This window comes from Mastigoproctus giganteus, chromosome 3, assembly GCF_048544385.1.
Source record: "Mastigoproctus giganteus isolate SK-2022 chromosome 3, ASM4854438v1, whole genome shotgun sequence".
In the NCBI taxonomy this organism is placed as follows: domain Eukaryota; kingdom Metazoa; phylum Arthropoda; class Arachnida; order Uropygi; family Thelyphonidae; genus Mastigoproctus; species Mastigoproctus giganteus.
The window spans coordinates 198,336,699-198,363,815 of record NC_143577.1 but is presented as its reverse complement, the minus strand read 5'-3'; the positions used below and the strand labels follow the sequence as shown (position 1 = coordinate 198,363,815).

Below are 27,117 nucleotides of genomic sequence, written 5' to 3'. Positions count from 1 at the left end.
ATTAAATGATCACCTCCTCGTATTATAACTGCGGCACGTGTATAGATCTTTGCCTAGGTCTTGCAAATTTATAAGCGCCTTCGTCTGGATGAAGCCAGATAAACAAGACTGAAAGATTATTTAAAAACTTTGCTCCACCCCTCATAAAAAATGAAAATAAGATATGGTATAATCAGAAAAATTTCTAACTTTTTGCCTTATCGGTAAATCTTTACAAAGTTCAATCACCTGAATTTTTAACTAAAGTCGTAAAACAAAGCCGCTCAGTTTTGCGATGAGTTTTCCAGCATACTAATTGCGACAACGCTCAATTCAATAGGGAACTGATAATCAACGATACAGTATAAATTGAAGGTGTCGTTTATATGGATTGTCCTGCTCGTTCCCTTGACCCATCTCACCAGTTACATGTGGAACGTCCTTGTAAGACGTAACGTTGCTCATCGGAGCTGTCCAGTGATACTAACTCAACTGGAAACAGCCCTTACATAGGGAGGTGACTGATTTAACAGCTATTTACTGAGAGCATATCAAATGGTTAAAAGAATTCATAGAGCAAAGATTAATTTTCAAGTAAAAGGGAGCTGGTCCAATTTGATATTCTAAAGGAAACTCTGTCCTTCCATTATAAATTCTAAAATTGAAACGTTAATTTTCTTGCTCTTTGAGAAGTTGGAGGCAAATTCCTCGAAAAATCACCTATTTTCAGACCTAAACAACTCAACAGACTTCATCGGACTGATATTCACTTTCGTATTTGTCTAATTTCATCAGCATTTTTTTTTAAATATCGATCCTATCCTTCTCACATCTGATTGGAATGAATTTAACCTGATATGTGAATGAATTGCTGAAATGCGTTCTGTGTAATATAGTCAATAATTATAGGATAATTTTCACTCTCTCTCAAAGTTTTCGAATTGTTGACCTTGTGCCAATATCAATTTGACAGCGATATTGGCACTTTGCCTATTAATTTCTGTTTTATGGTAATGCATATCTTCTGTTTATCTGATTTTGTCTCAGGCGTAGTTCAGCCTCCCTGAGACCAACTAACTCCGCCAATTTGTAAAAAAAAAAAAAAAAAAAAAAAAAAAAATCACAAATAATCCTCACCATTGACGGTGATTTGAACCCCGGCCTTTTCCACCAAGTTTAATAAAAGGTATTCAATAATTATATCGACTTTGGATATAATCACCAACGTGCTACCCAGGAAGACGAACCGCTACTCACACGTGTACGTCCACTGAAATACAAAGGGTACTAGGAAAGTTTTGCAATACAGCTTTGTTTATTTAATTTTTTCAAAGTAATTTCCTCTACATTCAATATACCTCTCCATCCTCCGAAACCAATCTTTAAACCAGTTCTGCCAAGTTTCACTAGGGAGTAAAGCACACTCGTTGTCCCAAGCCCGTAGAAGGTCCTCATCACTGGAAAACCGCCTCCCCTTTTAGCTTCATTTTCACATGCGGGAACAGTGCAAAGTCGCAGGGAGCAAGGTCTGAACTGTAGGGAGGGTGCTCGAGAAGTTTCAGTCCTGTCGTGGTCAAATATTTGGTGCAGGCTTTGGCGCGGTGAGCTGGAGCATTTTCGTGATGGAGGTACCAGGTTTCCATTCTTGACTTTGGCCGCAGGTTCTTCATAGATCCAATGACTTTAGGCAGGCATTGTTCAGTATACCACTTAGCTGTGACTGTCTTCTGCGTGTCCAAAACGACACGTTCCACAATTCCACTCGATTTGAAAAATACAGCTATCATTTTCTTCTTTACAGATCGGGATTTTCTGACAATTACGGGTGTGTCGTCATCATCAAAGACCCAAACTTTGTTTTGAGCCTTGGTCGGCAGATCGTAATAGTACAGCCAAGTCTCGTCACCTGTCACGATGTTGTTCACATACCGAGATTGTCCCTTATCAAACTTTTTTAACATCTCCCGGCACCAAGTCACACGTCGTGTCATCTGCTCTTCAGTCAGTTGATGCGGCACCCAGAGAGAACAAAGTTTCTTCAAGTGCAAATGATCTTGCAGAATCGAACGAATTGCTGGTGCATTTAGGCCCAAAGTATCCTCTATCTGTTGGTAGGTCACTCGCCTGTTTTCGTCAAGCATTTTCCTCACAGCAGTAACGTTTTCCTCCGTAACTGACGTTCGTGGCCTTCCCGGCCTCTCAGAATCCTCCAGAGTGAAATTTCCCCTTTGGAATTCTCTATACCACCTGAATATCGTTGTACGATGTGGACAATCATCATCTAGTGCAAGAGTCATTTCTTCTAAGCACTGGTCTATGGTTAAACCACGCACGAAATTATACCGCAAAACTGTCCTTATCTCATTTTGTGACCACGATGCCATCGCAATCACTTTACACTTTCACTACTAATGAATAACTGAGCCCATTGACTTGGCGCGGCGGCTACTATGCACATATGAACATGTCTCAACATACAGCAACAAGCAGCTTCCTGTGATTCATTGTTGCGTCATATTGCAAAACTTTCCTAGTACCCTTTGTAAAACAGAAGTAAGCGGTCCCACGCCACACTACCAATAAAAAACTGAAAACTTTGATCAATTATAATGGAACGTTTTGTGCCATAAATTTAGAAGCCCTGAAACATTCCAATCCACAATGATCATAAATTTTTATTTCTTTATCTAAATTTTATTTATATATAAGATTTTCATATTTTGTAATCTTGGGCTTCGGCTCGCTGAGTGAGTTGTTTAATATTTCCTTTTGATTGCGGACTAAACAGTTCATGCCTCTCGTGTCAAAAATACAAACTTTTACTGTTTGGTGTTTCTAATGTACTGTCGCGCAATTTGATTTTGTGAAAACCCTGCATAAAAGGAAAAATAATGTCGTAAGTGTTTATGTAAAATTGATTTTACAGCACGTGCATGTCATGTTTATTTGTATTTGTAAATTTAAATAAACATTTCACGGTGAAAAAAACACCAATTTTTATTGGTGTTTCTTTCCACTGCAGTTATTTCCCATACAGTATGTGAATGAAAATTTCTTATGAAAAGGTGATTAAACACATACCCTTCTGCTGTGTTCGGGAATCATGCCATGTTAGTTACCATTTGACATGTACTAGGGCCTGAATAACTGATGGGTCAAGAAGAATACGACCAATGCAATGAATTGAAAAATGACCTGTCTACTCTTCAGTGTCTTAAGGGATTCTGATGGCCGGCTTCCATCATTTGCGACTCATCGAGAATGCTCCTAATGAAAGTTGCGCAGCTTCACTCTTGTGTGCAAGTTTGCTCCTTCATACGAAAAGTACATATGAAAACTGCTCAGAAACAGACCAATAATTTAACTCTAGTTAGACGTGTGGATTACCTGTCACAATGTCAGTTCAGTGATTGTGCAGATTATTATTTCTCTCATACCTCTGTAATGGAAAAATCGGCAGAGCCAGCCTTCATCAGATAGCAGTTTTCTTTAAACCAAAGCAGGCCCTGTATTTTGTGTCTGAAACCAACATTGCCAAGATTATTGCCCTTGCTGTTAGCATGTTATGATTACTATTCTTTCACACCATGTGGAAAAGGCCTCAGTTCAAATCCCGTCTTGACTGGAAGAAATTTTATCAACTTTTTCACACAATCTGCTAGGTTAGTTGGATTAAGGTGAAGGTTGCATAGCTTTATCTCCTCGAAACTGAGGTGTTTCATCCAGTGGACAGGCAAATACAGACAGAATATACTTACATCGCATAACTTTAATTGCTTTAGCACTTAACCCATGCTCACACCTAGCCAAACATTATGAATCCTGAAGGCAACATAACTATGTTTCACAGATTCCTACAAGTCATTGGCCTAATGCAGCAACCAGTCAAGACTGCATTGGGTATTTGAGTCTACCAATACTCACTCTGACTAAAACAGAGATGTGAGACATGATACAAACAAATTTATGCCTGAGAAGGGAGAGCATATTTTCTTTACAGTTATATGATGATTATAGTTTTATATTTGATTGATGCTGTACTAAGTTGAGTGATTATGGTATTTAAATATAACTTGCATGATGTCATCAAAGGGTAATTAGATGAAAGTTTATTTGGATGTACAATTAAGGTTTCAAGGCATAAAAGATTTTTTTTTCTTAATATGGTTATTTTTTAATTTGCATATAAATATAGGAAATATATAAGTCAGTGGTTTTTAACCTCTTTTTTAATAATGGCACCCCTAAGTAATTTATTGTATTTTGCGGCACCCCTACTCAATTTTCTCAATATATAATATTAAAAAATATATACAGGGTGATTCACTACCAGTGCGACAAACTTGCAGGAGGTGTAGGGGTCACAAAGATGAATCGGAATCACATAGCATTGCAGGGTCCGAAATGCCTTCGTCATGTGGTAGAGGACGTTGAACGGGAGGTCGCGTGAACAGCGATCCCGCTGGAAGTCAGCATTTGCGAACTGGTTCCCGAGGCAGTAGGATGGACGAGTATTCAAACGTTGAACTGGCCGACCTTCACCTCGCGTATGGAGCTGCGGACTGTAACGGGCGCGCCGCTCTGTGCTTGTACCAGGAATGTTTCCCGCACAGGCGTGCTCCTCATCATACAATTTTCGCACATGTGCACAGAAGACGTGAGACTGGTTGTTTCACGAGAGGTACCATGAATCGAGAATGAACGACGAGGATGCCAGATGATGAGGAGAATGTCCTACGTCTTGCAGAAGGCAATCCGAGTACGAGTACTCGAGCGATAGGCCAATGATTGGGTATTTCCCAGTCCACTGTATGGAGGATACTGTCAACAAACCAAATGAGTTTGTACCATCTGCAATTCGTCTGATCACTGGAGCCTGCGGATTATCCACTCCGGAGGACTTTTGATTCTTGGTTTCTTCAACAGAAACGGTTCACAAATGCTGACTTCCAGCGGGATCGCTGTTCACGCGACTTCCCGTTCAACGTCCTCTACCGCATGACGAAGGCATTTTGGACCCTGCATGTGATTCCGATTCGTCTTTGTGCCCCCTACACCTCCTGCAAGTTTGTCGCACTGGTAGTGAACCACCCTATATGTTATATGATATTTATTATAATAATATAATTATAGACATTACATTTCATAATACAAATTATATATATACAGTATATAATTTTATTCTTTATATAGAGGTACTAAGTAAACATCAATTATAGATCACCACAAAATTAAAAAGATACTGTAAACCTTTTTATAATGAAATAAACGTATATATTAAAAAATAAGTTTAAGTAACTTAAACTCAAATTATGTGGCGCCCCTGTAATGTTGTTGCAGCACCCCTGTTGAAAACCACTGATATAAGTGAAGACAAGGACAAATCCTAGGAAAGGTAATTAACCTCCACCACAGTTATTCCAAAGGCATGTACTTGCATGTTATGTTTTGTTTTATCTGTAAACAATAGCTTTCATATAATGTTATCCAGCCCCATATTGAATCTCCTTTTGTTTTCCTATGCCCCCCCCCCAAAAAAAAACACAAATGCTTGGTGTGCCCTTGAATGAATAATTGACCATGAATGTTCTTTTTTCTCACACACAAAAAAAAGGGGGGAGAAAAAAACCATCTTGCCCAGTAATGGCAATTTGATGTATTTGTGCATTTCATATACAGGAACTCCCAGACTTAGCATAATACTCGACTTACAGAAATTCAATTTTACATAAGTTTTTGCTGGCCTGTGCAAACCTAAAAAAATTGAGGAAACATATTTTGCAAAAAAATTGAGGAATAAATGGAGGTTTTTTTTTTTTTTTTTTTTTTTTTTTTGGTAGTTGACGCATCGGCATCTGTGGCCATAATGCACCTTCCAAGGTTTTTGCAGTACTTTGATCCAAGCCCGAGGTGGGATTCGAACCCGCGACCTTTGGGTTGCTAGGCAGGTACTTTACCCACCCGGCTAGCCCAGTCGGCATAAATGGAGGTACTGTGGAAATATCGTAATGAACTGAACTGCACATTGGGTTTTTTTTTCGTAATTCATTCCAAGGCCTCAGAAGTTGAAATTTTTGCTTGCTAACTAAACTATTTATCTCTCTAAAAGGTCATTTTTATAATGGATGGAAATTGCAGTATACTTTCATTGTTATCATATGTTTCATTATAAGAATCAATTTTGAATGCCTTTGTGATATTTTTCTAAAACACATTTCTGGAGGTCACTACCATAAAACAATAAAAACAATTTGCACTTTCCGGCTTATTCAGCTTTTCTGTTAGTGCATCTAATTACAAATGGGTAGTAAATGCGATAATCCTGATAACTGGAATTCTGTGGGTGTTTACGTTACAGTATTATGGTGAAATGAGAGTCTCTTCACTGAAATCTTCAATCATATAAAAAAACATAAATTTTCAGAATCTTCTCTTCATTCAAATTTACTTATTACAATGGTGAAGAGAAAGGGACCAATAGAAAATGCAATTGCTGGCAGTGCTAGGAAACTAAACAAAATTGATTTAGAAATGTAGATGATTAATTAAGAAGTATGAAGCAGGACAAAGTTTGTCATCTACTGCACGGAATTAGATCTCGATGCTTCAACAGTGAATACTATTTTAAGGGACAGTGCATGTATAAAAGAACATTATTATATTATTATTAGCCATATGTTGCAGGGATATCTGAGGCTTATGCTGCACCAGCCAAAAAAAATTTCTGAATTACCCTGAGAGAGAGAGAGAGAAAATTGAAGGAAATCACCAAGAAAGAGAAGAATGATGATATCTAGCTCAGAAGCCTAGTTGCCAACCCCGTACTCACCAGATGTGAGCCCATGTTAAAGGATCAACACATTTAAGATCAACAGTGATCACAAAACAGCATTCAGGTGCCATATCGAAGATGGAAAATCTGGTTTTTGATACATATTGCTTTTTAAAACTTCATGTTTTAAAATTCGGGACAAAATTAGATTATCATGGGAGATTTGTATAATTTAGTGCATATTTACACTACAGTAACATTACGATACCCCACACAAAAACACCATATCGCCTTTCTAAAACATTGCCTTTTTGAGGGGGGGGGGTTCCAAAATTCGCTAAAGTTAATCTTAAGCAGAAGATTCCCAGTATAAACAGGCTGTTGTCTGCCACTTATAAAAAATGAGAATCACACTTTCCTGTTCAGTGAAGCTAAGGTTTAAAACATACAAGACAATTATACAAAATTGCTGATTGCAGAAACCTTAGAAATGAGACTACAAAGTAACTCAATTAACGTACAGTGTCCGTTTCTCATTTCAGATTCATTTTGTACACGTGCGTAGTAACGACGAGCAATCACCTATTAATATAGAGTACACACCCAGCTCACATTAGTATTCCAACCTGTGAACAAGACGAATGTCGAAAAGCTTGGTCCCCTTTAAGGAAGGAAAGTTTCATAAATTATTTTCATTGTCGCTTTCTTAATTTTAGCAAATTTTATTCCACAATATAATTTTTATCACCGTCTATTTTTTATATTATATAGTTGACATAATGTCTTCGGTCACTCAAGGTTTCGTGGAGAGTTTGAGGTGCCGCCGTAGGCAGGTGGGTAGGAGCAGCAGTGCATAACACACGCTTCTTGATTAGACCGGGGTTCGAGGCCGTGACCACCAAATACGAAGGATGTGGAAAGGTCAGGAAATGACCACCGCATATCCCCGGAGCAATATGGTCTTAGTTGCTAATGCTCCTAAAAACCAAACAACAAACTGGTGGAGAGTTTGATGGGTCTGGGATCAGGTTGGGGCTTTCAACTGTGATCTCAGCTTGTCTGATCATTCATGTACTAAGAGTGATGAACACATTAAATTATTTTATAGTTTTCATGCATTTTAAATCATTTTAAATTGGTCTTTCGTGGTGAGTAGAGTTAGAGTGTAGAAGTTATCCTATGAAGAAGTATACGTTTGCATTTTTAAGTATTAATAAAACTTAGGATATATAGAGCCATAATAGCTCTTAGTTTCATATTATACTCTTAGTTAAGAAAAATATTAAATTTAAGGCAGTGCATCCAGACTTGGGTGAAGTGCAGTGTTCAGTAAGTTTGGTGTGTATAAGTGCTGGGAAACAAAAATTGAGACCCGGAGTGTGTTATAGGTGTAATGACTGTGATGAGTATACCAAACAGCTATACAAGGAAATGAAGTGGTCCAGAAGTAATCAAATCAGAATGTTTCATAATGAGGGATTTTAACTTTCCAGATGTTAACTGGAATTCATGGGTTGTTCACACACACTAGCAAGACTTTAATGGATTTCTTGGATGACCCTTTTCTATAGCAGCATGTTAAAGAAGCAACAAGAGGAAGCAATACCTTTGATCTCGTTATCTGCAGTGATTCTCCATGCATTAAGAATCTGCAGGTAAAACATCCACTGAGTGGCCACAATCACAGTGCACTAATAGAATTTAATTAAAGACAACTATTGTCAAGGGTAAAGGCTTTTGCTTTCCTAAGGCAACTACAAAGATCTCAGACAGTATTTAAATTGCATGCAGTGGAACCAACTGATGATATTACCAACAGCAAATTCTAAATGGAAATTATTTAGGAAAGTAATTAAAGAAGCGAACAGGCTTTTTATATTATCAGAGAAATACCATTCAAGACAGACATAATTGAATGTCAGATGAACTATTGAGTCACTTGGCAGGAAAGAAAAGTGCATGGGATGCATATAAATTATCAGGTGATATAGAAGCCTATTGCAGATATAAATTAGTCTGTAAACAAGTCACAACAGAGGTCAGGCAGGCTGAACCAGATTATGAGAAGTCTCTGGCAAAGAATGCAAAGAAAACCAGCAAAGACTTCTATACTTATATTAACAGTACAAGGAAGGGGTTGAATCACATTGGGTCAATTGATGTCTGTGAGTTAACTGTTGCTGACCCTGCTCAGGTTGCAGATAAATAGGTGGAACAGGACCAGGGTATGTCTGCCAGGGGAAAGGTTGATGACATTGTCGAGCAGATATCATCTTTTAAGGGCACAAAGGGCGATATTGTTGTACACATTGACACTAATGATATTAAGAGTAGGAGACTGGCGGAATTACTTAACAAGTACTGGTCAATGTTGAAAAAAAGCCATGAGTTAGGGTTGAATTTGAAAGTGTCTGCAATTCTGCCCAGACACGATAGGACGGAGTATATGATGAAAGCCTTGTCGATCAGTTCGTCCCTGGAGAGATTGTGCAAGGCTCAAGGGGTAGAATTTTTCTCAGCCTGTTCTGTGCTTGTTAACAGGAGAGATTGCTTCTACAGGGATGGGATACACTTAAATAGAAAGGGTTCAAGAGTATTTGCTGATGCTATCGAGGCCGAGTTAGGTGGAACGGAAAACTGCTAGCTTGGAGGGATATACATACTAATAGATTAACAGCAAACACTGGCAGAGGTGAAAGTGATTCTTGGACTGCTTCTGTTGAAATGCAATTGAGAAGCATCCTGGAAAGCAAGGGAATGGGGATTTCCAGGACTGCTGGGAGTCATAGTGGAACAAGTAAATACATGGGCTGTGTTAGGGTAACTAAGAGTAGAAACAGGTGCATGTATACTTGTGTGTACACCAATGCTAGGAGTATAGTTAGTAAATTTGATGAGCTTGAAGTGCTAGTCAAGACATCAAAGGCAGATATTGTTGGGATATCAGAGACGTGATGTCACACAGACATAAGCAGTGCAGAATTTGAATTTGGGGAGTACAGTGTGTACAGGAAGGGAGGAAGGGTTATGCTGTTAGTTAAGAAACACAAAATCTTTGGAAGTGCATCCAACTGATGTTGGTGGACAATGCAACGTTGAGTCTGTTTGGTGTGACATAAACGCTGGGAAAGGAAAAATGAGAGTAAGTGTGTGTTATAGGCCGAATAAATCTGATGAGTATAATGAGCAGTTGTGCAGATAAAGAGTGGGCCAGTAAATCAGAATGTCTTATAATGGGGGATTTTAATTTCCTGGAGATAAACTGGAATTTGTAGGTTGGTAACTCACACACAAGCAAGGCTTTTGTAGATTTATTGGATGATTGTTTTCTACAGCAGCATGTATGGGAGGCAACTACTGGGAGTAATACTCTTGATCTGATTATCAGTAGTGATTCTTCATACATTTAGAATCTGCAGATAAAGGAACCACTAGGTGGCAGTGATCACAGTGTGCTGAAGTGGGGTTTCCTCAAAGAGGCAACTACCATCAGGGGTAAAGGGAAGGGTTTTTGCTTTCGTAAATGTGACTACGGTGGTCTGAGACATTATTTAAATTTTATACTTTGGGACCAACTGATGATGTTACCAACAGCAAATTCAAAATGGAAAGCATTCAAAGAAATAATCTTGGAAGCTACTAGGCTTTTCATTCCAACTAAGAAATAGTTGGAATGAAATACAAGGACTAATAGATTAACAGTAGCCACTGGCAGAGGTGAAAGTGATTCTTGCACTGCTTCTATTGGAATGAGCAGCAGCCTGGAAAATAAGATGCAGGATATTTCAGAGACTGCTGGGAATCATTGGGGTACAAGTAAACACATGGGTTGTGTTAGGGTAGCTAAGAAAAAGAACAGGTGCATGTATACTTGCTTGTACACCAATGCAAGGAGTTTAGTAAATAAATTCAATGAATTTGAGGTATTGCTCAAAACATCAAAGGCAGATATTGTTGGGATTTCAGAGACATCGTGTCACACAGATATAAGGAATGCAGAACTGGAATTTGGGGAGTACAATGTCTACAGAAAGGATAGGAAGGGAGGAGGGGTTATGCTATTAGTTAAGAAATACATAAAATCCAAGGAAATGAAGCCAGTCGACATCGCTGGACAGTGCAGTGTTGAGTCAGTTTGGTGTGACGTAAGCATTGGGAGATCAAAATTGAGAGTAGGAGTGTGCTATAGGCCTAATGACTCTGATGAGTATAATTAGAAACTGTACAGGGAAATAGAGTGGGCCAGTAAATCAGAGAGTCTTATAATGGGGGATTTTAATTTCCCAGATATTGACTGGAATTTGGGGGGTGGTCACTCACACACTAGCAAGGCTTTTGTGGATTTATTGGATGATTGTTTTCTACATCAGCATGTTCGGGAGGGCAACTAGAAGGAGTAATACTCTTGATTTGATTATCAGTAGTGATTCTTCATGCATTAAGAATCTGCAGATAAATGAACCACTAGGTGGCAGTGATCACAGTGTGCTGAAGTGGCATTTACTCAAAGAGGTAACTACCATTAGTGGTAAAGGGAAGGGTTATTGCTTTCGTAAAGGCGACTACGATGGACCGAGACAGTATTTAAATTCTATACAGTGGGACCAACTGATGATGTTACCAACAGCAAATTCAAAATGGGAAGCATTCAAAGAACTTATCTTGGAAGCTACTAGGCTTTACATACCAACTAAGAAATATTGTTCAAGGTTTAGGCCTAAATGGATGTCAGATGAACTAATGAGACATATGGCAGAGAATAAAAATGCATGGGATACACACAAATTAACACATGACACAGAAGCCTATGATAGATACAAGTTGATCTGTAACCAAGTTACAAAGGAGGTTAGGCAGGCGAAGGCAGATTACGAGAAATCCTTGGCAAGGGATGCAAAGAAAAACAGCAAAGAGTTCTTTACTTATGTAAACTCTAGAAGGAAGGGGATGAATCAGATTGGTCCACTTGATATTGATGGGTCAACTGTTGATGATCCTGCTCAGGTAGCTAACAAACTAAATGAATATTTTGCATCGGCATTCACACATGAGGAGTCATTCAGCTAGGGGAATGCCAGAGGTGTATTCAACTCTGGCAGTAAGCTAGAGAATCTTGTAATCTCTGAGAGTAAAGTGGAGGAGAAATTGTTGAAGATAAACACAAGAAAGGCACCTGGGGTGGGTGGGATCTATCCAGTTATATTAAAGGAGGCAGCAAAGGAAGTAAGCAAACCCTTAGCCATAATTATGAGAGCTTCCTTGGACTCAGGGGAGGTACCCATGGACTGGAGATGTGCAAATGTGACCCCAATTCACAAAGGAGGATCAAAGGCTGACACAAGAAATTATAGACCTGTGAGTTTAACTTCTGTTCTGGGGAAATTATGGAGGCACTGGTTAAAGAAGCACTGCAGGATCATCTAGACAAGACTTCAGTTATAGCTCAGACACAGCGTGGTTTTGTTAAGGGGAAGTCTTGCCTGACCAGTTTGATTGGATACTATGATGCAATTAAAAAAAGAACTGGATGCAGGGAATAACTTTGATATTATATACTTGGATCTTAGAAAGGCTTTTGATACTGTTGCACATGGAAGACTGCTGCACAAATTGGAGCAGTGTGGCATTGGAGGCAAATTGCTGCTATGGATAAAGGGGTGGTTGAGGGGGAGGAAAAGACAGAGAGTGGTAATCAATGGACACTGCTCATCGTGGACTAAAGTTATTAGTGGAGTCCCTCAGGCTTCAGTATTGGGTCCATTATTGTTTTCTGTATTTATAAATGATATTGATGATGGTATATCAAGCTTAATGTCCAAGTTTGCAGACGATACGAAGGTTGGCAGGGTTGTCAAGGACACTACTGACACTGCTGCTGCAACAGGATGTGGAAAGGTTGAGCAGATGGGCTGAGAGGTGGCAAATGAAGTTTAACATTGACAAATGTAAAGTACTACATATGGGAAACAGCAACCCCAGAGCAACGTATCAACTGTGGTACTACACTGACAGTGGTAGAGAATGAAAGGGACCTGGGGGTGGTTGTGCAGGCAGATATGAAATTCTCTGAGCAGTGCAGACGGGCTGCAAGAGTAGCTCATGGTGTATTGTCAATAATGTATAGGAATTTTTCTACCAGGGATAAGGAGGTGATTATTCCCTTGTATAAGGCAACGGTCGGACCACACCTAGAGTACTGTATACAGGTCTGGGGGCCTCATTTCAAGAATGATGTAGAGCTGCTGGAACAAAGGGTTGCTCTTACGAAGAAAGGCTTAAGTTTTGCAAATTACAGTGTCTGGAGACTAGGCACCAACGAGTGATCTGATAGAGGTGTACAAAGCCTTGAATGGTTTGAGCATGCTCAATGCTGATGGGGTTCTTCCTCTTGCTCAGAATAATCACCTGAGATGGCATAAATTCAAATTGAGGAAAGACGTAGGATAGTCATGCGGAAATTTGCCTTTAGCCAGCGGGTGGTTGGTTGGTGGAACAGACTTCCATCCCTTGGCGTGGAAGTTGATAGCCTAAATAGGTTTAAGGCTCAGCTGGACAGGTATTTCAAATGAACAGAGGGGTGAAGTGGAAGTGGTGATTTTATTTATTTTTTTATTTTATTTATTTATTTTTTATTTTATTTTATTTTATTTATTTATTTTTTTTTTTGGCTGATGCTGCATAAGCTTGCTTTCTTGCATCAAATGCCTCTACTAATGCTAATGATATTGATGATGGTATATCAAGCTTAATGTCCAAGTTTGCAGATGATACGAAGGTCGGCAAGGTTGTTAATGACATTAATGACAGTACACTGCTGCAGCAGGATCTAGAAATGTTGAGTAGATCAGCTGAGAGGTGGCAACTGAAGTTTAATATTGACAAATGTGAAGTACTGCATATGGGAAGCAGTAACCCCAGAGTAACATATCAACTCTGTGGTACTACACTGACAGAGGTAGAGAGTGAAAAGGACCTGGGGGTAATTGTGCAGGCAGATATGAAATTTTCTGAGCAGTACAGACGGTCTGCAAGAGTAGCTCATGGTGTCTTTTCAATGATATACAGGAATTTTTCTAGCAGGGATAAGGAGGTGATTATCCCCTTGTATAAGGCAATGGTCAGGCCACACCTTGAGTACTGTATACAGGTCTGGAGGCCTCATTTTAAGAAGGATGTAGAGCTGTTGGAACGAGTACAGAGAGTGGCGACAAGATTAGTGAAAAAAAGGGTTGCTCTTACAAAGAATGGCTCAAATTTTGCAAATTACGGTGTCTGGAGACTAGGCACCTGTGAGGTGATCTGATTGAGGTGTATAAGGCCTTGAATGGGTTGAGCAAACTCGGTGCTGATGGGATTCTGCTCTTGCTCAGATTACTCACATGAGGGGACATAAATTCAAACTGAGGAAAGACAGTTGTAGAATAGATGTGCAAAAATTTGCTGTTAGCCAGTGGGTGGTTGATAATTGGAACAAACTTCCATCTGTCGTAATGGGGGTCAAAAACTTAAATAAGTTCAAGGCAGAACTAGAGAAGTATTCAACTAGACATTCAAATTTCTTTGAATGGATGTCTTACACTGGTGAATGTTTCACACTTTGCTGAATGTTTCCCATTTAGACTTTGCAGTTGAGACCAATCCACTGCTTGCAGTGGGTTGGTTTCACTGAAAAGAATTTAAAAACTGTAAACACCAGTTTAATCCCTTCTGTAAAAGTAAAATCCCCTTCTTTTACCCCTGAAAATATTTATATCTTTAACTAAATCCTACAGCAATATATTATGATCACTGCTATCTTTAGTGGTTCTTTTATCTGGAGTTCCTTAGTGTGTGAAGAATCTGCTGGTTATTAGAGAGTATTGCTTTCTCACTAAATATCATATTGTTTTAATGTACTTGCTATTGTCCAATCCACCCTGAATAAATTTAAATATTGAAATTGGGCAGATTGTTAAAGGGATACTATTTTGTCCAACACTGCAGAATGAAATGGGATGCATGCTAGCAGGTACTGTTCAGACTTTCTCTGTGCATAGTTTCTTGTTTGCATTATCTAGAATAAAATCTTGTTTATGATTTCTGAGACTATGATTTTTTCTCTGACTTGTGTTTTCCTAAACTATATTCTGAACAAATATGAGATTTTGGTTAATCAAAGAACTACGTGTGGGAATGTCAGAAAAATGCTGGTGTAGCGTAAATCCCATTTTATTCTGAAATGTTCGAGAAAACAGCTACAATATTGAAACAGCATGATATTTGGTGCAGGCAACCTTAAAAAAATTACAAGCTATATTCTACCTAATTAATTTGCCTTCTGTGGAAATGTCTAGAAGTGAAGCGCTTTTACATTGGTGCATTTTACAATGCGGGTTACATTGGCTAAGTAAAGAGATATCTCAAGGCTGGGAAATCATGTTGATGCTATACAAAATAAGAAATTTTTAGTTCAGCATTTGCTTGAACATGGATGGCAAGAGGGTAAATCCTTGTTTAGCATCCATTATCAGGTACGAAAATGACCAGCAATATTTCCATTGGTTAGAGGTTATGCATAGATAATACCAGAAGTATATGATGAACAGGGAAAGGGGAACTCTTGTCCATCTGGTTTTTGAGTCTCTGATACTACATTGTGATAAAGCCGAGTGGAATGTAAAAAAATGGGACCTTGTGTAGTGTTATGTTGTTCCTCCAGTCACTTAGCTACTGAGCCCACGGAGAGAGAGAGAGAGAGAGAGAGAGAGAGAGAGAGAGAGAGAGAGAGAGAGAGAGAGAGAGCGAGCGAGCGAGCGAGCGCCAAGGTCCTCTTTCCCCGCCCCCTCCTACCCATTGCCCATCTTTCACCAAGGATGTGGGCTAGACATAGGATGTAGGTAAAGTCTGGCTGGGGTGAACTTTGGTGTCACCAGAGCTTGCCAGGGAGGACCCCCCCTAGGGAAAAAAATTCTGGAAGTTTTTATTGGAAAGGAGTGCAATGGTAGTAGTTCAAGCTGAGGTAAAGGAGGCGGATGGTAGGGAGACGTGCACCAGGAAACAGGGAACATAGGGGTACCCCTTGGGGGAATCCCATCTTCCATGATGGGGGACTGTTAAGAACAGGGAATGGCCCACCAGGAGAAAAGGCCATTCCCTGGTATGGGGCGGTAGTAGGTTTTTAGAGGCGTCAATTGGGGGAGAAACAAAACAGGACATAGTGTATAGTGTTCCAGGTAAAGTGGCAGCAGTGAGGTCTTAGATCTAAAAGATTATGATATTGGTCACAATGGCAACATCATTCATTCACATATGGTATCATAAATCACATGCCAAACTCCATATGATTAATAGGTATATTTAGGGACTGTTAAGAACAGGAAATGGCCCACCAGGTGAAAAGTAGGTATGGGGGGGGTAGTAGATTTAGAGAGAAGTCAGTTGTGAGGGGGGAGAACAAAACGGGATATAGTGTATAGTGTTGCAGGTAAAGCGGCGGCAGTGAGGTCTTAGATCTAAAAGATTATGATATTGGCAACATCAGTCATTCACATATGGTATCATAAATCACATGGCCAACTCCATATGATTAATGAGTATATTTAGGAAGCCACCAGATAAATCATTATGATTGAGAAACATTAGTTTGTATGTTAAAAGCTACCATTGTTTTAATTTTTATTTTGAAGTGCAATTGCTTTCAGGTTCCATGATGCTATTTTAAAGTTTTAATTGCAAATAGTTCTCTAATTTGTAAACAATTTTTATTTTGATTTACGTGTGATATTTTATATAAGTGATTTAGAGTGTTAAAGATTTGTGAAGTACAGTTTGGCTTCACAAAGTTAAGACAATAAACAAATTCTCACTCTGCTATTCAGCATATTACTCCTAAACTACAAGTAGTACAATTCTGAAAACATGATCTTGAGACAAGTTGGCCAAAACAAAAGTATATACATAACTCCAGACATCCTGGATTTGACTGGATACATAGAATTTACTGGTCACTGTCTGCAGGTCAAAAGGAATATTTGCTTCTTATTATTTATTTTTTTATTTATATATTTTTATATATTTGCAATTATTTTCATATATATGGGCAATTTTTTTCTTTCAAGTCTCTTACAGAAGCCGAAGAGTGATATGACTCCAGAAGAATTGGCAAGACGGGAAGAAGAAGAATTTAATACGGGCCCTTTATCAGTTTTAACTCAGTCAGTTAAAAATAATACTCAAGTTCTGATAAACTGTAGAAACAACAAAAAGTTGCTAGGAAGAGTTAAAGCTTTTGATAGGTGAGCGAGTAACTGTGAAATGGATTTTTGACAGTGTTTCTTCTGACACTCTTTATTCATGACCATTCATTATATACTAAATAAAGATTTAACTGCGATTAACTATAAAATATTTTATTTTATTTTTATTTATTTTTTTGTTATTTAAATGACTAAGTTTTCAATAAATTTTCATTTTATACAGTTACCACAAATGACCAAAATTTTGAAAACTTATTGTAGTGTAAATATGCTTATTAATTTGACATTAAATACAAAATGTGTTGTAGAAAGTAAAGGTACTCAACATTGGACTCCTGGTAGGGGTCCAAACACTACTCAAATTCCTGTTGTTTCTTGGTTAGTGTATATCTGTAAGGAGACGTAATGGCATATCATATGCCATCTTTGCATCTCTTGGTTGCATCTCATGCCTTCTACCTGCTGTCCTGCAGTCACTGTTCTCAAAAAGTTACAGCTTATACTATAACCTCTCATGAAAAATGCTTTGCTAAAATCCAGGTAAACAATGAAGAAATTGTTTCCTGCATCCAACTAGCAGTAAGTAACCTTGTAAAAATAGCTAACCAGGTTAGTTAAGCAAAATTTTCCCTTATCAAAACTGTATCGTTCAAAATTCTGTTTCTATCTAAATGATCAGTACAGCCATGATTTTCCCCTACCACTGATGTCAGTTTGACTGATCTGTAGTTGCTCACTTTGCTCTTAGAAATGCTTTTATGTGTTGACAATACACTAATACTTCTCTAATTCAAAAAAATCGCTAATGAGCCCAAAGATGCCCACAAAAATTAACCTTGATGGTTCATTGCACTCTCTTCACAATTATTGGGTATATACCACCATCTGTAGGAGTCTTAATTACCTTTAGGCTTGGAAGTTTTTCTAATAAAAAGTCTTCTGTAATTTCATTATCATAATTTCATACTGCTGAGCCTCTCTTTGCACTATGAAGAGTCTTTCGTTTGTAAAGATTGATGTGAAGTACCTTCAGTTTATCAGTAACTTCAGCTGATTTATCTTATGTAAGACTTTCTCAGAACCATAATGCAAGGGTCCAATCTTATTCATTTCTTTCTTCTTTGTATTTCTGTATAAAGTCCTTGTCCTGGTTCTTTGCTCTCTTAGTCACTGATTTCTCATATTTAGCCTTTGCCAGCATAACCTTTTCTGTAGTACTGTTACAGATAAACTTGAAACTGTTATAGGCTTTGGTGCTCTTCATCACCCTGTAACTTTCAAATGTCCTCTTTTCTGCTCTATTAAACTGACCACCTCTGTATTCACCAATCTCAGCATCTATTGCTTTAAAGATATTCCATAAGTCTAATTGTATTCACCCTCCGGCTACTAACAATCCAGTTGATCGAGACTGTGTATAGCACCTTAACCTTGAAATTAAAACCTATACCCTTTGCCTTTAACAACTGCAACCTGTCTGCTAATGGTTCCTGTACTCTGTCATTTGATTTGTGGTTGATAGTTGGGTGTAGAATGTTCTTGGTTGCAGTATTTTCACTAACATATCCTGATACAAATAATGCATCTAGCTTATTTAAAAATTTTGTTCCCCATGGTGAGTTTCTCTCCTTCTTGTTCCAATCAGTATGGGAAAAGAGTTACCCATAATAAGACATTCACACTTGCTCTCACAATTCTATCTACACAAATGCTCTTGTCATACTCTTCACAAACTTCTGGTCCGTAGCACACCCACACTCATTTTACCTTTGTTTCTAACTACCTCAAACCACACAGATTCTAAGCTGATATGTACACATTCTGGATCTGTGAAAGTTTTTGTCACACTCAGGCTGCTTTTGATAAGAGGCATGACCCCTCCTCCATCCCACCACCTTCCATTTTTGCCTGTTCTTAATTCATTATATGAGGTGTGGAAATAAAGTTCCCAAACTGGTGATGGTGCAGTCGTGTTTGATGAGTCTGAAAATAAATGGATGTGGTATGTTGTAGTTCAAACTTCCTCCAACAGTTGGTGGAAGAGATTAGCCAGTAGGGTGATGGGTTGCAAGTAACAACCAGTTTCATTAGTAGTGGTAACATTCCTTGCCACGATTTTGCAATAAAGCAATGAACAAATATCAAATTTTTCTTTTAACTGGAAAAATCTGTAACAAATGTTAAAAACTGTTTATGGTGATAAACTTAAATCATACCAGTGTGTTTGAATGGTATAAACATTTCAAAGATGGACTTGAAGGTGTTCGTGATGATCCGAGAAGTGGGTTTCTGCCAACCTATCATCAAAATGAGGTCAAAATTGCAAAAGTTCAGGAAATTGTGGCACAAGAGATTGTCATTTGATCCTCAGATTGATGGCCGATGAGTTGGATATGAATAAGGAAACGTCAAACTCTGCATGAGGAGTTGGGGGGAAAGGTCGGTGCAAAATATGTGCTGCACAGCTTCACAGATGAGCAGAAGCAATGCAAAGACTTCATCCAGACTTGTCATGACAATCCTAATTTCCTTGATCGATTATCACTAAAGATGAATGTTGGGTGTTTCAGTATGACCCAAAGACAAAGCATCAGAACATGCAGTAGATTTCAAAATCATCGCCAAGACCCAAAACGTTTCATTTACAGACGTCCAGGATCAAGCCAATGCTGATAAAATAAATAAATTTTCTGTTTATATTCTGGGATAACCATATGGTCAGAAGAGTTCACAAGATAGAGAGAATACAAGAAACAGCACCGTATTTAGCAGTCACGTGCTTGAACCCCGGTCACTCAAGGCACATGTACTTATGCTCCCTCGCATCTGACCAGCAGCCTGATACTGAGAATATATATATTGACAAACTGTGTGATTTACAAGGAATTTGTACCTGAGGGGAAGAGAGTCAATGCTGCATTCTGTACAGATTTACATTAAATACTATTGAAATATGAAATGTGTTTCCTGAGTGAGGCTACAGTTTCAAGAAAACGGCAGCCAGTTCTTGTTGCATGACAATGCCTACCCATTCTGCACAGGTTGTGAATACACTTCTAATGAAACAGGACATTGTACAGATCAACCATCCACCCTACTCTCCTGATTTAGCACCAGTGGACTTCTTCCTCTTTCTCAAGGTGAAAACTTCCCTCAGAGGAAAGAGATTTCAGAATGTTGAGGACATAGAAAAACGTAACCTCCAAACTGAACATCATCTCTTTGGATGCTTTTGCTGACTTTTTGCAGAAACTTTTAGAACAGTGTAATAAGTGCATTCCATCAGGTGGCGATTACTTTGAATACAAATAAAACCATTTTGAGCTTCTTCACTTTGTGTTCTACTTATTTTGCCAGTCCAGGAACTTTATTGCCACACCTCATACATACCATAGTGAAACTCATTACCCACCATTTTTGGTTGGCATTGTGTTTCCATTAGCCTTGATATGTCATCGTTAGTTGTGTTAATCAGAATTTTAAATTTGCTTATTTTATTGATATAAAATGAGAAAATTTGAATGAATTTACAGACATAGTTGAGACAATGTTCTTTTATAGTTTGCTATTCTGACACACCCCTCAAAGTTATTAATATTGGCACATCTTGTTTCTGGCTGCAAAAACCAGAAACAAGAGCTCTTGCAGGTGGGGTAGGGAGAATATTGCTTTAACTTCTATGATCAGATAAATGTATCTGTTATTCTTGTTCCTCCCCCCCTCCCAACTCACAGTCTCACTGAACCTATCATTGAAAGGCCTCCTTTATGATAGTGGTAAGGGCTCTTGCATCGCCTTTGCTCAAATGTATTTTTTTGTCTCTGCAAAATAGATCCACACTGATGAAAATTTCTCCAAAAGCCTTGCAGAATCCCTCAGTTGTGAGTTTTGCCTAGACGGAATACAGACATACATTCCATCATAACACAGGATATAAGCATGCTGAAAAAATGTTGCCATTTTTTCAGCATGCTTATATCCTGTGTTTTTTTGCCAGTTCATGTGTGCTTAATATCGTTAATTACCACAAATACCATTTCCCCATGTATAAGACGCACCCTTTTTCAAAAAATTTGGGGTCTAAAAACTGGGTGTGTCTTATACAGTGGTTGTAGATTTTTTTATTTGCATTTTCCGCTTTTTCGCACTTGTTACCGGTATATTAGGTTACGTTTTGCCACGTTCTGCCCAGAAATGGCTCAGAAAAGATTTTCATACAGTGCTGAATTCAAGTTAAAAGTGATCCAGTTTGCAAAAGTGAATGGAAATCGTACTGCTGAACATAAGTTTGGTCCTCCTCCAACTGAGAAAACAATCCGAGACTGGCTACGGGAAAAAGAAACCCTACTGAAAACGCCATGGCAGAAGGAGGCCATGAGAGGCAAGTCAGCAAAATGGCCTGATTTAGAGAGGGAATTGAAGATATGGATTGAAGAGCAAAGGGCAATTGGAATTCCTGTGTCCACAAAGATGGTTCAACATGAGGCAAGAAGAATTGCTGATGAAAAAGAAGTTACTGATTTCAAAGGAGGACACAATTGGTGCTTCAGATTCATGAAACGGAATGGACTAAACATGTGTACACGCACCACACTTGCCCAAAGGATGCCTGAAAGCAATGAGCAGAAGGTCCTTGAACTTCATTGTTTTGTCATTCAATGTCAGAAGACACATCAGTTTGAGTTGGGACAGATTGCAAATATGGACGAAGTCCCCCTTCTTCAATTTGATGTCCCAAGTAACAGAACTGTTGATAAGAAGGGAGTGAAAACTGTAACTATGAAGACAAGTGGACATGAAAAGAGCCATTATGCAGTTGTTCTAGCTTGTTGTGCTGACGGAACCAAGCTGCCTCCTATGCTGATTTTCAAACGCAAAACAATGCCAAAAGAAGACATTCCTTGAGGAGTGATTGTCCACGTTCATGACAAGGGTTGGATGGATCAGGATGGGATGAAGATCTGGTTTGAGAATGTTTGGAGCAGGAGACCAGGTGGGCTCTTACGCAAACCTGCCCTATTGGTTCTTGATCAGTTCAAGGCACACAACAAAAAACACAAAGAAGATTGCTGCAGAGAAAAAAACAAAACTTGCCGAGGCTTGACATCTCAGTTCCAACCACTTGATGTCAGCATTAACAAACCCTTCAAAGTTGCCATGAGAGACGAATGGAACCAATGGATGAAGTCTTCTGGGGACAATTTGACACCAGCAGGAAGAGTGAAGAAACTGACTATAGGAGAAGTTTGTACCTGGGTGAAAAGATCCTGGGATAATATCAAGATTGAGATCGTTGTCAAGTCATTTAAGAAGTGTGGCATTTCAAATGCTATAGATGGAACTGAAGATGAGGCAATATATGAAGACTGATTCGTCATCAGACACAGATGAGGACAAGCTAATGGATGGGAGTTTTGACATTGATGAGGAGTTGTATGAATTTTATGATGAATAAAACTTGAGTTCAATAACTTTATGTAATACATTTTTTTTTTTTTTTTTTTTTTTTTTTTTTTTTTCAAATTTCGGACCCCAAAATTAAGGTGCGTCTTATACATGGGGAAATATGGTAATAATGGTCTCTTAACTTCCTGGTTCTAGTCCACCTGTCCTTATTGAAAAAAATGTTAAATTTTTGTGTTATAATTAATTGTAAAAAAAAAAAAGTTATTACTGAATTCATTCTGTAACTTTTTAGTGCAAATAAAGCATTTGTATTTATCTAAATGCTAATAGTTTAATAAAATTTAATAACTTTTCCTCACAAATAATACATGTTTTTAAAACTAAGAAATGGAAGTCGAAAGCTACGTTATTCATGAGTGTTGTTCAAATATGAATAAGAATTAAATAAATGTCCATTTATACTCTGGAAATCCAAGGCTAGGAGAGTTTACAACTGCATTGTAACTATTTCATTACAACCAGCATAATGGTGTAAGAGGCTAACAATGGGCTGTGCACTTTTTGTGGTAGCATTTGGGCACAGTCTTGCAGTTTGCAAGGTTGTGTCCACATGCATTACCCCATGACTGCAGCCAGTCCTAAATGTTTGTATTACTGACACTTAGCACCAGTCAAATTTTTTTTTAGTCTTTCATTTATATTTAAGCCACCCTTGTACATATTAATCACATGCTTGTTTTAAATGGGCTTCGCTCTAAAGTAATTTTTCCAGTTGGTCGAGAACAGTGCTGGAGTTTCTCTAGGGGGAGCTTTCAGAGCCTTTGCATCAAAGCCCATGAATCTCCCTCCTCTGAAAAAAGACATTAAGCTTCTTGAAAGGATCCAGAGATGGGCAACTGACATAGTGAGATCAGCAAAAGGATGACTGTAAGAAAGACTCCGATTATGTGAGCTCAGAGGTGATCTGATTGAGGTTTATAAGACTCTGAGAGGGTTTAATAAAATGAATGAAGGTGGAATTTTCACAGCTATAAAGAATTACAGAACTAGGGTCCACAAGGGAAGTAATTTAGACTAGTTGTAGGAAGTTTTCTTTTAGCCAGTGAGTCACTGATTGTTGGAACAAGTTGCCTTTGCAGGTAGTTGAGCATGATGGTTTGAATAAATTCAAAGGTGAACTGGATAGTTACCTGTGAGGAGGTAAGCACATAGTTTGTATTTTGTATTTTCTTATCTCTCTCTTTTTTTTTTCTTCTTATTTTTGCTAATGCAGAAAAAGCCTGTGGCTTTCTTGTGCTATATGGTAAATACTATTACTATCTAAACAATTTCTTCCAGAGTTTTACAGCTTTTTCTAGAATTTTTTGTTTCTCTGATTTTGCACTTATCTGAATAGCTTTTTTACAGAAATGCAGTTCAATAGGAAATGTATTCTCCAAACCACGACTAAACCAGATTAGTGGCCACTTTTTTTTTTTTTCTTCTTTTTTTTTTTGCAGATGACTTGAACAGTTTTCTGAGTGCTCTGAATAGTCAAGAGTTTTTCATTATTAAAAAAAGGATATTTGCTTTTGTTGTTTACATACTGATGGAATTATTTTGCTGGAATCCTGAATTTCTCACAAAGATATAGTTAGCATGAGTACTGCACTCTTGTGATAAACATTCATCCCCAAGATTGAATTAATTATGTGATCCATACTTTTGATCAAGATTCTGATCTTTCTAGCCATTTTTTTTTTTTTTTTTTTTTTCTTAAAAGTGAATTTGGCCAAATTTTGCTTTTTGTCATTTTTAATAGACTTTGTAATATAATAACAAAAAAAAATTGCATTGTCTTGTATGTCCTAGGTATCCTTTTAATATCCTGGTATCATCCCCTTTATGACATGAATGATATTGTATCGCCTGACAGGTCCAGATTTTAATATTTGAAAAAAGTATTAAGTTTTCTGAATTGTGCTTGGAGTATGCTATTTTATTGATGAATTTATTAATTTTTTTAATGAAAAAAAAGTTTATTAATTATACTTAAATTTTCATATCATAAATATCAACATTTTTGTGCAAATTTTGCAGTACACCAAAACAACAAATTAAGCCAATATTTGTGATAAAAAAAACTTTGCAATTAATGTATTTCAATAAAAAATTATAATAATAAATTTCTATTAATGATACCTGTCTACATAACAAATATAAACATTAAATCGTTCATATATATATATTTTTTTTTCCAATGTTCTTTTCACTGTAAGAAAATTCTCTAGAATTCCCAGCTGATTTACAGTTCATGGCCACAAACTTTACTGGAATTTTTTTTTCTCCTATTTTCTAAGAAAATGGCCCTATAGGCAACTGGTGAGCTTTGAGAAGCCCTTGGATAGTATAAAATGCTATTGTCATGGAAGGTAGTGGTGTTTCAGTAGGTGACAAAATGTACTTGGCTGTACACAGTGGAGTAATAAACAGTATTGTGTCACCTCACAGACCTACTCAATTTGCACAAAGTGAACAACAATTTAAACAAAAAAAAGAAAAAAGGCAGCACATACAAGACTAAAGATATTACCAAGAAGGTATTATTATTAAAGTAACAACTACTAATCCCCTTGCATTATAGCCAAAGTAGCTTATTCTACATCAAACCCCCATAACAACAACTAATTCCCAACCAGTGAATCACCAGGATTAAATATTACCCCACTGACCATGTCAGGGAGTGGAGGTGACATGATACTACTTCCAGGTTACTACAAGGTTTGTTTATTACATATTGATTCATACCCAGGGGCTACAGCATTTTAAAAGTATTTTAGTGTATATTGCAGACTTTAAGCATAGTAAGGAAGAACTCTTTATTGTATACATAAGGCACATGCCATACATAACACCCTTCATGGCTACAAGCCAGGGGTTAACCAGGGATAGTTAATGCTAATATGGTTGTTGTTTATTCCATGTTTAGTGCATAAAAGTTCTATTGGATATATCTGCACACACTCACACAGGCAGAATGAATGTATATGCCATTGCATTGCCAGATGAAAGTGGGTGTATTCACTTGTGTACAGTATATATGGTTTAAGTGCATAATTCCAAAGAAAGAAACCAGAGAAGATAAAAATGTTAGCATTCCCTCTTGTATGAAAGTGTCTCATCTGGAAAAGCCACATGTTTTGTGATGACTTTTATAGAATGTTATAGAATGATTTTTTATATTATTAAATAATTTCATTTTTCAGTATATTCAATTAAGGAAGAGAAATTAATTGCTCTATATGTTTCTGTGGGAGTTCTTTAATAATTTGTAATACTGATTAGTATTTTATATTTTACAGACACTGTAACATGGTACTTGAAAATGTAAAGGAAATGTGGACAGAAATGCCTAAAACAGGTAAAGGCAAGAAAAAAGCAAAACCAGTTAATAAAGATCGCTATATTTCAAAAATGTTTCTAAGGGGAGATTCTGTTATTTTGGTTTTGCGAAATCCACTTGCAACACAAAAGTCTTAAGAAGTAATTTGATGTTTTAAAATGCATTTTATTATTATTTTTTGTATAATAAACCTGTTTTGTGTCTGTTGTTTTCTGTTGTCATCTTTTTGATCTTAGCAGTAGCTTTTACCTATTAGATAAAGTGTCAGAAGAGCATACTTTAATAGTATGGTTCTAAAAACATGTTTTACATGAAAATCAAATTGTTTTTATTTTCCATATGCATTGTTATATTTTTCAATCATGTGCATTGAATAAAAGAAGTATTAATGCAGTGCACACTTCAATGGATACAAGATGTGCTAAACTGTTCTGGAAGGTATACAAAAAATTTTAAATCCGATTTAATCGAAGGGAAAAAAAGTAAAAAAAGAAAATTAGTGAGAAAAGTAAGGAGTCAAATGATTCCTATGGCTCAAGTCACTCCAAACACTCAAACAAGTTTATAAATGCCAATGCATCTGACTCTGATATCCAGTCTGTGGTTTTGAACAATAGTTGTAAAGTGAAAAGGCATCAGTGATGTTAAAAGTTGTTCCATCTTTGAAGGTGTGTGTGTGTGTGTGTGTGTGTGTGTGTGTGTGTGTGTGTGTGTGTGTGTGTGTGTGTGTGTGTGTGTGTGTGTGTGTGTGTGTGTGTGTGTAAAATAGAAAAATAAAACTCAGATATTAGAAGTAATGCCGCTGTGATTGAGACCTCCTAATAAACAACAGATTAATTTTCCTGGCTGTTAGAAGGTAAATGTTAATCAAAAATGGAAATTTTTGCCACTTCTCAGGTAGGATGGTTATTTTGGTGGCTAACTGGCACCCTGTCAGTCAGAAGCCAAGTTTCAAAAAAAGATTCCTGATCACTACCAAACTGAAAACTTGTGTTTTATTTTGTTTCTGTGCAATTAAACATGGAAATTTCTGTGCTTCTCAGATAATTATTAGAATTATTTTTCAAAAAGGAAATTCTAATGACCACAAAACTGAAAACACCTTGCATTTTATGTTCTATTTGTGCTTTGTTTTTTTTACTAGAAGTTCATTCAACTTAATTTTTTGTAATTTGTAGTTAATAATTTATAATGTGTCTAATTTTTAATTGTTTCTCTAAGGTCTTGGTAGTAAGGATGGAATGAAATTATAATTACAGAGTTCCTGAGTTAACACTTTATTCTTTTTCCTTTGCTTTTAGCTCTCATTCTTGTTATTTCCACTTCCCATGCTTTTAGATTAA

At 37.4% G+C, this 27,117-nt stretch overlaps 1 protein-coding gene across 1 annotated transcript; it reads left to right on the top strand.

Moving 5' to 3' along the window:
• Nucleotides 1-2,790: 2,790 nt before the first annotated feature.
• On the top strand, nt 2,791-25,981 carry SmD2 (small ribonucleoprotein particle protein SmD2). Its single transcript, XM_090370803.1, has 3 exons — nt 2,791-2,875; nt 16,849-17,025; nt 25,734-25,981. Exons 1-3 carry the CDS (start codon nt 2,871-2,873, stop codon nt 25,909-25,911), a joined length of 360 nt encoding a protein of 119 aa, XP_090226929.1. The 5' UTR covers nt 2,791-2,870; the 3' UTR covers nt 25,912-25,981.
• The last annotated feature ends 1,136 nt before the right edge of the window (nt 25,982-27,117 follow it).